Genomic DNA, 13,830 nt, shown 5'->3' with positions numbered 1-13,830 from the left:
TGAGTCTTCTCCCTTTTTTTCTTGATGAGTCTGGCTAATGGTTTATCAATTTTGTTTATCTTATCAAAGAACCACCTTCTAGTTTTATTGATCTTTGCTATTGTTTCCTTCATTTCTTTTTCAGTTATTTCTGATCTGATCTTATGTTTTCTTTCCTTCTGCTAACTTTGGGTTTTTTTTGTTCTTTCTCTAATTGCTTTAGGTGTAAGTTTAGGTTGTTTGAGATGTTTCTGGTTTCTTGAGGTAGGATTGTATTGCTATAAACTTCCCTCTTAGACCTGCTTTTGCTGCATCCCATCGGTTTTGGGTCGTTGTGTTTTCATTGTCATTTGTTTCTAGGTATTTTTTGATTTCCTCTTTGATTTTTTTCAGTGATCTCTTGGATATTTAGTAGTGTATTGTTTAGCCTCCATGTGTTTGTATTTTTTACAGGTTTTTTTTCCTGTAATTGATATCTAGTCTCATAGCATTGTGGTCGGAAAAGATACTTGATACGATTTCAATTTTCTTAAATTTACCAAGACTTGATTTGTGACCCAATATATGATCTATCCTGGAGAATGTTCCATGAGCACTTGAGAAGAAAGTGTTTTCTGTTGTTTTGGAATGGAATGTCCTATAAATATCAAGTCCTTCTTGTTTAATGGATCATTTAAAGCTTGTGTTTCCTTATTTTTTTTCGTTTTGGGTGATCTATCCATTGGTGAAAGTGGGGTGTTAAAGTCCCCTACTATTACTGTGTTACTGTCCATTTCCCCTTTTATGGCTGTTAGCATTTGCCCTATGTTTTGAGGTGCTCCTATGTTGGATGCATACAAATAGGTCTTTTAAATTCCTCAGGGTTTTGTGACAGTTTATTTCTCACCTGTGACTGAATATTTGCTTATACCTATGACCCTAAAGCAGTCGTTTTCAAAGTACAGCCTGCCAACAAGATTGAGTTGGTCAAGACCAGCATTTTTAAAAAATGTTTTTAAAGTGGAACAGAAAATAGCAGTTTATTGCACTTAGTGTATGTATTATGTCCTGAAACTCAGCTAAATCCAAGTGTTAACAAAAATGTCTTTTTCTTAAAAATGTGTGTATATGTGTATAGCCCTTATACATAAACAAGCATGCCTTAGAAGCTATAGTTTGACTCCTTTAAGCAGGTAGTCAGACATCACATCACCAACAAAGGAGCAGACTGACATCATGTGATATGTTGCATCGAGAAAGATAGAACTTCTCCTCTACGTTGTATCCCTGCCAAAAATGTTTAATTTAAATATGATCATGATGAAATAACTAGACATATTGAAATTGATGGACATTCTGCAAATAATTAAATAAACTGTCCTGAATTCTTAGAAAATACTAGTCTCATGAAAAAAACAAAAAAAGTAGGGGAATCGTTCTAGAATCTAGATTAAAGGAAAGTAAAGACACATGAAATAAAATAAAACATGTGTGATCTTTGATTCTGGGAGTTAAAACAGCTAAAAAGGACACTCTTGGTACAATTACTTAATGTTAGGTTGGTATAGTATCAGTCACTATTAAATATTAGATATGTTATTAGGTATATTAGGTAATATTTTTGTGTTGATTAGATTTTTAGTGTGATCACTGTATTATCATTTTGTTGGAGAATGTTTTTGTTCTTAGGAGATACATACTGTAGTATTTAGGAGTGAAGTATCATGACGACTGTAACTGTCTCTCAGCCATCCAGAAACAATATGTAGATAGATAAACATGTATGTGTAAATATAATGAGAGAAATAAAGCAGATGTGGCAGAATATTAACAATTGGTGAATCCAGGAAAAGAATGCATGGTGTTCATTGTATTCTTCTTGTCACTCTTTGTGCTTGCAATTTTTCAGGATAAAAAGTTGGGAAAAATAAATGCAAACTGTAGTTTGGTTAGCCAACTACATTACCCTGTTTTTTGAGGTAGGCTCTTAAATCTACCCATGAGCCACTTTTAACGGCATTAAGTCGCTTGGCATGCTGACTACAGTGCCTGTCACGGGAACTGAATGTGTCTCAGCATGGTGGTTAAGGGCAGCAGTTCGGAGCAAGATAAATCTTAGTTCCTATACCAGCTGAAACAAATACCTTGAGCCAAGTTAACTCTCCTGAGCTGCATCTATAGTTTTCTCATCTATAAAATGGGAATAATAATAGAAACTCCTTTGTAGGATTGTTTTAAGGATTAAGTACCTGTCATGTAGGAGCATGCAGCAGATCTTAGCTATGATGGTGGCAGTGGTGTTGATGATGAAGAAGAAGACAGCAACAACAATTATGTTGGTGCCTTTGCAGCTAAGTCAGAGGTTCAGGGAGATGATCAAAACCATCCATGGACTTTTTTCAAAACACAGGTTCCTAAGTCCTTCTCCAGACCCTCTGTGCCTGAATCTCTTGGTTGAGGCCTGATGTACTTTGTTGTTAGCACAGGATTCAACAGCGAACAAGAAATAGTCTCTGTCCTCCAGAAGCCTGTAGCTCAGTGGGCACTTAGTTATACGCCTGGTCACCAAATGTCAGAGAATGGGAGGGAGAAATTTCCATGGATGGATTAGGAGAGAAAAGCCAAGGTTAGCATTTTGTGATGGAGAAGAAACTAATCAGGTTTACTTAAATTTTCTTTGCTTCCTATAATTACTACAGAAGAAGACACTGGAGGGTGTGTGGACCATAAACTTTGAGATACCCTTGTCTTATGTTCTAATATGTGAGAAGCTAAAGTTATACAGCTGTTTTTTTAACCAGTGGTCCCAAACTTCTCACATCTGAATGAGTGTTCCCTGCTACATAGTTCCCTTGGGAAGCCAGATCGTTTCTTAACTGGACTGTCATTGTTTAAACATCTCTTTGCTCTACTTGGAAACTGCCTTTAAAACCAGTTTAGGACCCCACAAGAAAGCCAAGCTCATTGATTTGTGTACATCACATTTTGGACTCATAGTGATATTACCCAGTTGATTCATTTGCCATAGTCATTAGACTTGTTTCCAGAAAATGTATCCCAAGATAAAGATATGCTACTCCCAAGAATATTCAAAAGAATACGTTAAAGATTCAGAATGTATTTGGGGTCTAGAAAACTTTACAGTCACTATCATATCCTTGAAATAAGTACCTGACTTCCCAAAGGTACAGCCTGACTTGGGTATGGGTGCATATGTAAACGGGTCTCATTATTTTAAATGAATCAAATATGGCCCCACACCTTGTCCAGATACTTTCAACATGACGGCACTGGCTGCTGGGTTAGACCTTCAGGTTATATATCGGTGTTTGAGATGTGGCATTTGTATAAAGTCCAGCCAAGAACAGTCACATGATGGGTGATACCTGAGTGATTGAAATTTTTTTTTCTTTTCTTTTCTTTTTTTTTTTTTTTGCCTATGCAGTTCCCAGTGCTGCTCCTCAGAATCTGTCTTTAGAAGTAAGAAATTCAAAGGTAAAACTTTATATTGCTGTTGTTCATTTTCTGTTTGCCTCAGGAGAGCAAATAGAGAGGGAGATTCTGTATTAAAACAATCATAATCAAGCAAAGAAAAAAAGTAACATAGATATTACACTTGCCAGTTTAAAGCTGGGCTTAGAAGCCGACTCTGGTTGATTCTGTTCAACTTTACTGCCTTGCTGTTGTGCAAAATTACTTTAGCCTTTCTTCAAGTACATTGCTATTATTATGTAAATCATGACATCCTAGATGTTAACTATCCGGAACCTTGGTGACAGGTAGAAAGAAGTAAGTTGTTGTGTATGATACCATAGCCTGTTTAGTACTGTGAGGTGAGCCCAGTGTGAATCAAAGGCAGACGTCTGTCAGATGGCTGCATTGCTGAAGCTGTCCCTCCTGGTCAAGTTCACTGTGCACTGAAGGCCATGTGTGCCTCTCAGACATCCAGAAGCCCTACTGGGCTGCATAGACAACTGAGACAGTCAGTTCTTTCAAAAAGGACTATGGGACTCCTTTTCCTTTAAGAAACAAACAGCTGTTGATTAACAGTCCCCTCTTTGAAAAGTTTTAGACAGAAATTGTCTAATTTTGCTGTTGCTACAGTGGAAGTAGAAGAGAACCTTACACCTAACAGTAGTTTACTTCCTAATCCACATGCCTCTGACCTTACGTTTTCCTTCAAAAACTTTCCTGAGACTTTTGCCCTATGTCTTCATTCTGGCAAAATAAAGTGCCGAGCGTATACTGCCCACAAATACAGTCTCCCCATTTGGTCTTTGATGGTTTTAAAATTAAACACTATTTTTGAGTGATTATTAAATAACTTAGTAAGACTCTGTCTGAACACTCCATTGCTTTTATGGTTCCTTCTCTTACACACTGAATTCAGAGTAATAATACATAAAACAGGACCAAGATTTGATATATTCGGTCTTTACCCTATAATCTTGTCTTTCCCAGAGTATTGTGATTCACTGGCAGCCACCTCCTCCAGCCACACAAAATGGGCAGATCACTGGCTACAGGGTTCGCTACCGAAAGGCCTCCCGAAAGAGCGATGTCACTGAGACGTTGGTGACTGGGACACAGCTGTCACAGTTGATTGAAGGTAAGCTGCTTTGCACATAGGCGAAAGCTAGGAGATGGTGTCTCTCTCAGACATTGAATTGTGCTAGTCTAATGACTGCTCTGGGCCGTTGACTTACACAAAGCAAAAATGGTTTAAAACAATTTGTAAGAGTTCAGTCCACTTCTGACTTGACACAAATTAGTGGAAAACACTCTTACAGGTTCTGCTATCTCTGGTAAATTGCATTTGAGTTTCATTGCCTTACTTGTGTTTTTCTGTGTTCTCTATGTTTTCTTTTTTGAATACATATATATACATACACACACACACACACACACACACACACACACATACACATATATAACTCTTTTGTAATCTGAAAGAAAGGTAAAACAAAGCTATATAAGCAAAGAATCCACTCAGTCTAGTTGGTAGCAGAGGCCTACAAAATGACTTCTATAACACTGACACCACTCAGGTATATGTGGCCTGAAACAACATTTGTGAATAGCCACAGCCATGCAATAATCATTCTTGCTTCTACAGACATGATAAAGTTCTAGAAAATTCTGTCAAGGATAGCTCTTTTGTATAGTTCTCCCTTTGTGTGAAACAGAGCAAGTGGCACACCTGATAAAAATGAACCCTAATCCATATAATCTGTATAGGTATAGGTTTCTGAAAATTGGAGAGCCAGTGACAGTGAAAAACTGTACTCCAGTAAACCAGCAAGCTTTTCTCTGTACTCCTCACCTCATGGATGAGATTGACTTCTTTCAAAATAGGAGAAGGTTAATGTTTGTCTTCAAGGGTATCCTTCAGTCTTCTAGTTTCCTCTCATAACCCCACAGCTCTAAGCTGCAGAAGGTAAATATGGCTGTAGGGGTGTTGCTGAGAAGTCTCACCAAAGGAGCATTACAGCAAAATTGGTCACGGATGTTCTTAAAAGTCAGTTTGATTTTACTCCAGACACAGATAAATAACATTTCCCAAAGATAAGGCTTTTATTTTGAATGTTTAATAGTAGATGTTTATTGTATACCAGGCACTCTTCTTGTTTCTAATAAATAAAAGTAGATACAGTCCTTGCCCATGAGGAGACTATTCGTTTTCTCAGTGGAACATTTGATGTATAAGCAGAGTACCACTTTCATCATAAAAATAGCCTTTTCTTTATCAAGAAAATTCTTGCATTTTAAAATCATATTTAGATTCATTCATTTGTTTAATAGACTTTATTGAACTTTTATTAGCAGGTACTGGCACTGAGTATACAATGATGAGCAAAAGTGGAGATCATTGTTCTCTTGAAGCATTAACTTGAAGCTGATAAGTATTGGAGAACAGTATGGGTTCCCAAGATCCTGTACTGAACAACAAATTATAGGATTTTAAGTTTTAGCCAGAAGTAATTGTTGTGTCTTCTTTTTGTACCACTTACAGCACTAAACACATTCTGCCGTTATCTTTATAATATGAATCGAGTGCCTTGGTTTTAGTCGATGAGCTCTCTAGGTTATCTTGAGGGAGAGGAGCTCAGCCTCTATACTCACGCGTCTCTCTCACTTGCACCTGCTTATGTGCACTCTCTCTCTCACTTGCTCTCTCCCTCTCTTACATTCCAACTCCCCAGAGGAGAGGGAATGACAATCTGATTGGTTGAATTCTTCCAAGTCCTCAATTGAACCATGTTTGTTGTCTGTTAAAGTTACAAATGCTTGTGTAGCCCACTCTGGCACGTCCTGTTCAGTGTGTGCAGGGAGGAGACAGAGAGGTAAACTGACTTGGCCCCAGCCTTTCTGCTTCTCCTCCTGTCTTGCTTCTTGCTTTCTTGTGGACAAACAGAATCAGGATGGGCCTGCAGAGGACAGAACCTCCCATCTCTCCTCTCACACCACGTGACAGGATTGATTAACTGAGCAAGGGCTCATCCTGCATCCTAGCCAACTTCTCTCTCAGTAGCTCTCTCTTTGGAGTTTCTGTACTATGTTGCTGGCCAAAGATGCTGTTATTTGAATATGGGGAAGTAGGATAATTTTTCATAACCCTTACAAGACCTATCACAATATCTAGAATCTAAGTGCTCTAAAAATGTGTGCATGTGAACTGTACACTTAAAAATGACTAAGATGATAAATTTTATGTTATATGTATTTTAACACAATAAAAAGAGAAAAAATGGAAGCATGAATATATGAATAGCTGACCATATTATTGACTGTTACCCCACTTTGTAGGATAGACTTTTACATGTAGATCTTTGTTGCCTTTGGTACATTGCTATATCAGGTACTTTGTTAGCTGATAGTAAATATGAAAGATTGCATAGTAGAGAGGCTTTATTTCTCTTTTACTTATAGTATATACTTACGGGCAATAGGCTGTTGAGAAATAGATTTCTAGGCCATATTTGATGTTTAAAATTTTTTCTACTGTGGTTATGGGGTGGCCCAGAGAACAGAGGTAAACTGGTAGGTGTTATACCTCTGCATTATTTTCTGGTCTTTGGTGTCTTTGAGACCAACTGACTTTGTTCCTTTGTTGTAACTCTTTCATTCCTTTGGCCTCTTTTTGGCCTTGGCCTCCTTAGTAACAAAATGAAGGGATTGCATTAAGTGATCTCTAAGATGCCTTTAAGCTCTTTTAAAAGATCTGAAGTCTCCTGGGAGCTTTACTCATTTTGTTTTCCTCTTGGATTTTGTGGGCTTTAGCCTCTACTTCAGAGGTAGGAGCTCCTCTGTGCTGTATTTATGTATTGCTTGTTCTGTATTAACTTTAACTGGAATGTTATCAAGATAGTAGCTTTTTATTAAGTTGGTGGATGAGATATTTGCTTTAATGAGAGATTGCTGATCTTTTGTTTTTCCAAACCTCTTGTTTCAGCCCTTTTTTTTTTTTTTTTCTGTCGTTTGGGTTGCAGGTCTTGATCGGGGGACTGAATATAATTTCCGAGTGGCTGCTCTAACAATCAATGGTACAGGCCCTGCTACTGACTGGCTGTCTGCTGAAACTTTTGAAAGTGACTTAGATGGTAAGAACAACAATCGGCAGGATTGGCACAGGCTAGGTACTGACTGAAATCAAATGAGTCAAACTGGAAAGGCACAGATTTTGGGTGTTATGTGGCTTAAATCTGTGAACTTTAGTGGATTTATACTGCTGTCATTCCTGTAATACAGCAAGTCTCCTGGAATTTTTTTTTTTTTTTTTTTAGAGAGAACCGTCCCTTTAAGCAGAACCAGCACAAGTAAAAATGTACAAGTGCTTTAAGTCTGGTTTTTTACCAAGGCCGTCAAGTAGATAAATGATCTAAAATTTAAGGCTGAACCACATAAATTGTGCCTTTATTTCAGTTACAGTTTCCCTCTTCCCTTAGTCCTGGAAACCTTTCCCTTTTTCTCACCTGTTTATTCAGTAACTCCATGTGGGTGTGTGTATGTACCTTTATCAGATACAGGTGCTGCACTTAAAAGACAAAAGACCTGGGTATTTACTCTAATTCTTTGTTTACTAATTTTTAAATAGTGGTAGAAATTTATGCCTTGAAATAATGTATGTGAAAGGTACTGTAAATTGCCACCTTTTAAAGCCTCTTAGTCTTCCACCATTTAAATCAATTTGTGGTTCTAAAGTTTCATATTTTCTGACTTACCGTATTACTTTGGGGAGTAAATAATTGATATCATTGCTGTAATATGATACTTGATCACCTGTTGACAGCAGGCTTCTAATTAGTTGATGTTGTGCCTTTCTCATTCCACCTGGTAGAGTTTGGGAGTCAGATGTAGGACCAAGAGGAATGGGTAACAATTGAAAGACAATTTATTTGTTTTTCTCCATTGGGAAGACATTCTTGGATCTCTTTCTCTTCCCTTCCAAATTAATACTGCAGTGTTTTGTATTTCAAGCTGTTTGAGTTTGTTTTCTTAGACTGCAGTGAAACCATGGGCCATACTTTACTGTACATACAGATTCTCTGAATTCTTGGGCAAAATGGAAAAAACTAAGCCCCAAATCATTGGGCAGAAGGCTGAACACCATTTCCCAAGCATGATGAAATATTCTAAAGGAAAGTGGCTCTGGATATCATCCTGCTTTTCTGTTTTCCTTCCCAGAAACTCGTGTCCCCGAAGTGCCTAGTTCTCTTCACGTCCGCCCACTTGTCACTAGCATCGTAGTAAGCTGGACACCTCCGGAGAATCAGAACATTGTGGTCAGAGGTTATGCCATTGGTTATGGCATTGGCAGCCCTCATGCCCAGACCATAAAAGTGGACTATAAACAGCGCTATTACACCATCGAAAATCTGGGTATGTGTGCTAAGTAGAGGAAGTAATCGCACATGTGATTTCTTTCTTTCTAACTTTTTATTGTGTAATAATTTTATTTTTACAGAAAACTTTCAAAAATAGTACAAAGAATTTTTATATATCCTTCACCCAGATTCCCCAGAGGTTAACGTTTACCACATATGCTTTATCTGCTGTATGTACCTGTATTTTTTTTTCGCAGAACCATTTGAGAGTAAGTTGCAGACATGATGCCCCTCTGTGTCCACTCATATTTACTTTTAATTTGCATTTCCTAAAACTAAGGGCATTTTCTAATATAACCACAGTGCAGTTATCAAAATGAGCAAATTAACTGTGAAACTATCTAAAGACTTCATATTTTACTAGTTGTCTCATTAATGTCCTTTATAACAAAAGAAAAACATTGTTTTCTGTTGCAGGATCACATGTTGTATTTATTGTTTCTCATTAGTTTTCTTTTATATGAAACAGTTTCTTGTTTTTTTCTTGACTTCCATGACTGTGACATTTTTGAAAAATACATATAGACCATTTATATTTTATAGAATGTTCCTCAGATTAGACTTGTGTAATATTTCCTCATTACATTCAGCTTATGCATTTTTGGAAGGAGTGACATAGATGCATGTGTTCTTGTCAGTACATCATATCAGGAGGCACATGAGAGTCTAATGCTAGTGATGTTAACTTTAACCACTTGGTTAAAATGGTATCTTCCACATTTCTCCACTATAAAGTTATTATTTTTTCCCTTCATAATTAAAAAGTACCTTGTAGGGGAGGTACCTTGAATCTTTGTAAATATCTTGTTTCTTGTCGAACTTTTACTCACTAGTTTTAGAATCTTTAGTTAACAGTTATTACTGTCATGTTTCCCAAATGGTGATTTCCTAATTCCATTATTTCTTCTACATTTATTAGCATTCTTTGGTAAGAAGGAGCTTTCCTTCTCTTCATAGTGAAAGAGCGGCCAATGGGAGTCTCTTTATGACTAGTTTCTCTGTCCGTTTGACATCTCCCATCTTTCTTTGAGCACTTTCTTTCTTTTTGACACAGTAAGATGTTACAGGCTTATCTGGTATTTTCCTAGCCTTTGCCCTTGAATCAGCTATTGCTCCTGATTTTTTATAAATGATATTTAGAAACCAGTATCTGAGCACTATACATGCTCATTGTTACTGGGTTAGAAATCCTGAGGAATCTATTAAAAAGGCTACTAGGGGCTTCCCTGGTGGCGCAGTGGTTGAGAGTCTGCCTGCCGATGCAGGGGACACGGGTTCGTGCCCCGGTCCGGGAAGATCCCACATGCCGCGGAGCGGCTGGGCCCGTGAGCCATGGCCGCTGAGCCTGCGCGTCCGGAGCCTGTGCTCCACAATGGGAGAGGCCACAACAGTGAGAGGCCCACGTACCGCAAAAAAAAAAAAAAAAAAAAAGAGGCTACTAAAACTATAACTGGGTTTAAAAGGTCACAAGATACAAAGTCAATATATAGAAACAGTTGTATTTCCACATACTAACAATAAGCAATTGGAAATTGGAATTAAAATAACAATACCACCATCAACAGAGGAATGGGTAAAAAAGTTGTGGTACATATATACAATGGAATATTAGCCATAAAAAAGAACAAAGTAATGCCATTTGCAGCAACATGGATGGACTTAGAGATTGTCATAGTGAGTAAAGTCAGACAGAGAAAGACAAATATGATATGATATTGCTTATATGTGGAATCCAAAAAGAGGGGTACAAATGAACTTATCTACAAAACAAATAGAGTTACAGATGTAGAAAATAAACTTACGGTTACCAGGGGGTAAGGGGGAGGAGAGATAAATTGGTAGAGTGGGATTGACATATACACACTACTATATATAAAATAGATAACTAATAAGGACCTACTGTGCAGCACAAGAGACTCTACTCAATACTCTGTAATGGCCTATATGGGAAAAGAATCAAAAAAAGAGTGGATATATATGTATAACAGATTCACTTTGCTGTACACCTGAAACTAACACAACATTGTAAATAACTATACTCCAGTAAAAATTTTAAAAAATAACAATACCACTTAATAGCATCAAAAATGTGAAGTACTTAGGAATAAACTTTAAATATATATATATATATATATAAGATCTGTGCACTGAAGAGTGGAAAATGATGGCTGAGAGAAATTAAAGAAGACTTAAATAAATGGAGATACCATGTTCATGGATTGGAAAGCAGTATATTACAATGACAGTCCTCTCCAATGCAATCCCAAGTAAAATCCCAGTAGACTTTTTTTTTTGAGAAAGAATTACTTTGTTATTTATTTATTTTTTTAACATCTTTATTGGGGTACAATTGCTTTACAATGGTGTGTTAGTTTCTGCTCTATAACAAAGTGAATCAGTTATATATATACATATGTTCCCATATGTCCTCCCTCTTGCGTCTCCCTCCCTCCCACTCTCCCTATCCCACCCCTCCAGGCTGTCACAAAGCACCGAGCTAATATCCCTGTGCCATGCGGCTGCTTCCCACTAGCTATCTACCTTACTACGTTTGTTAGTGTGTGTATGTCCATGACTCTCTCGCGCCCTGTCAAAGCTCACCCTTCCCCCTCCCCATATCCTCAAGTCCGTTCTCCAGCAGGTCTGCGTCTCTATTCCCGTCCCACCCCTAGGTTCTTCATGACATCCTTTTTTTTCTTAAATTCCATATATATGTGTTAGCATACGGTATTTGTCTTTTTCTTTCTGACTTACTTCACTCTGTATGACAGACTCTAGGTCTATCCATCTCATTACAAATAACTCAATTTTGTTTCTTTTTAAGGCTGAGTAATATTCCATTGTATATATGTGCCACATCTTCTTTATCCATTCATCCGATGATGGGCACTTAGGTTGTTTCCATCTCCGGGCTATTGTAAATAGAGCTGCAATGAACATTTTGGTACATGACTCTTTTTGAATTTTCATATACCCTGAGAAAACCAGTAGACTTTTTTCTAGACGTTGATAAACTTATTCTGAAATTTACATGGAAAATCAAAAGAGCTAGAATAGCCAAACATTTTTGAAAAAGAAGAATAAAGTTTAGAAGACCCACACTACGTGATTTCAGGACTTATTATAAAGCTACAGTAACCGAGACATTTTGATAGTGTTTATGTAAAAGGTAGGTGGGATAGAGTCCACAAATAGATCCATATGTATATGGTCAATTGATTTTTGACAAAAATACTGAGATAATTCAGTGGGAAGAGGATAGTCTTTTCAACAAAAGGTGTGGGGATAATTGGATATCTGTATGAGAAAGAAAAAAGAACCTTCATTGACCCTTGTCTCATACCATACACAAAAACAGATCTAAATACAACAGTTAAAACTATAAAACTTCTAGTAGAAAACAGAAAAAAAATCTTCATGACTTTGGGGTAGCAAGGGTCTCTTAGGATGCAAAGAAGCACAAATTAAAAATTAAAAATAAATCAGGCTTCCTCAAGATTTAAAACTTCTCCTTGGAAAGACACCAATAAGATGAAAAGGTGAGCCAGAGACTAGAAGAAAATACTCATCATTCAAGTACCTGACAAAGAATTTCAGTCTAGAAGATGTAAAAACAAACAAGCAAACAAAAAAAAGCACCTCTAACAACTCAATAAGAAGATAACAATCCAATAAAAAAGTAGGCAAAAGATTTGGATGGACAGTACACCAAAGAAGATGATATATGAGTGGACAATAAGCACATGAAAAGATTCTCAGCTTCATTAATCATCAGAGAAATGCAAATAAAGCCACGATGCAATATCACTAGACAACCTCTAGAATTGCTAAAATTTAATAGACTGATAATACCAGATATCAGCAAGGATATAGAACTGGAACTCACGGTTGCTGATGGGAATATCAGGTGGTACAACCACTTTAGAAAACAGTTTGGAGGTTTCTTAAAACGTTGACCATACAACCCAACATTCCCACTCATAGATAGTTAACCAAGAGAAATAAAGACACATATCTACACATAGACTTCTACACAGATGTTCATGATATATTTATTTATAATAATCTAAAGGGGGTAAACAAGTAAATGGTAAATTATACTATATCCATACGGTAGAATACTACTCAGCAATTCGAAGAAATAGGCTATGGATACACGCAGCAAAACAAATCTCACAAACATTATGCTGAGCAGAAGAAGCCAAACACAAGAGAATACATACTGTGGTATTATATTTTTGTGAAATTACAGAAGGGACAGCACTTATTTATAGTGACACAGCAAGATGAGTGGTTGCCTGGAAATTGGGGTGGTGGAAATTTACTGCAAGGGGCATAAGGGAATTATTTGGAGTGTTGGAAATACTCTCTATCTTGATTGTGGTCATGATTACACAGGTGTATATATTTGTCAAGATTAAAAGTGTACATTTAAATGGGTACATTTTAGTTCATACTAATTATGCCTCAAAGTTGAATTACAAAGCCAAAATTTTGAGATATAGTTAATATTTTATAATAGAAAATGAATTGATTTGGGTAGACACAATTACTTTTCCAAATTGGATTATATCATTATTGAGATCTTTCTTTGAAAGACTTGCCTTTTAATTCAGAATCTTCCCTGACCAACTTTTTTGTTCGCATCATTTCTTTGTAAATATCTTTCCTAAGGACAATTTTAGGTGTCCAACAAATTACTTACCTTCATCTTTTCTGGTAGAAAATAAGCAGCAGTCTAATCCTTTATTCAGAAACAGAGTAGCCTTTCTCTTTTTCCTTTCAAGAAGAAACAGCACAGTTAACCTAGGAAGTGTTTCCCACACGAACAGTCTTATAAGGCAATTGTAGGAGAGCAGAAGAATAGGATAGGATAAAAATATCTCTGTGGTGACCCACTCCTACTGTTTCCTTTATGAAACTACTGAAATGAAAATCCTCTGCAGTGCAAGCAGTACGTGGTCTTTGACTTTCAGGTGCGTTCAGT

General features: G+C 36.9%; 1 protein-coding gene across 17 annotated transcripts in view; it reads left to right on the top strand.

Moving 5' to 3' along the window:
* NEO1 (neogenin 1) overlaps positions 1 to 13,830 on the top strand; it is a 240,638-nt gene that overhangs the window by 191,335 nt on the left and 35,473 nt on the right. For all 17 annotated transcript variants that reach the window (XM_089907038.1, XM_089907036.1, XM_089907025.1 and 14 more), the window contains 4 exons: positions 3,404 to 3,453; positions 4,420 to 4,567; positions 7,449 to 7,559; positions 8,644 to 8,838. In XM_089907038.1, coding sequence (XP_089763164.1) covers positions 3,404 to 3,453; positions 4,420 to 4,567; positions 7,449 to 7,559; positions 8,644 to 8,838 — 504 coding nt within the window. The remainder of the gene's footprint in view (positions 1 to 3,403; positions 3,454 to 4,419; positions 4,568 to 7,448; positions 7,560 to 8,643; positions 8,839 to 13,830) is intronic.

Source organism: Delphinapterus leucas, chromosome 2 (genome assembly GCF_059928025.1).
Source record: "Delphinapterus leucas isolate spDelLeu-1000000601 "Yukka" chromosome 2, BTC_Dleu_Yukka2, whole genome shotgun sequence".
NCBI lineage: Eukaryota > Metazoa > Chordata > Mammalia > Artiodactyla > Monodontidae > Delphinapterus > Delphinapterus leucas.
Note: the sequence above shows the minus strand (reverse complement) of the source record. Positions and strands in the feature narration are given on the sequence as shown.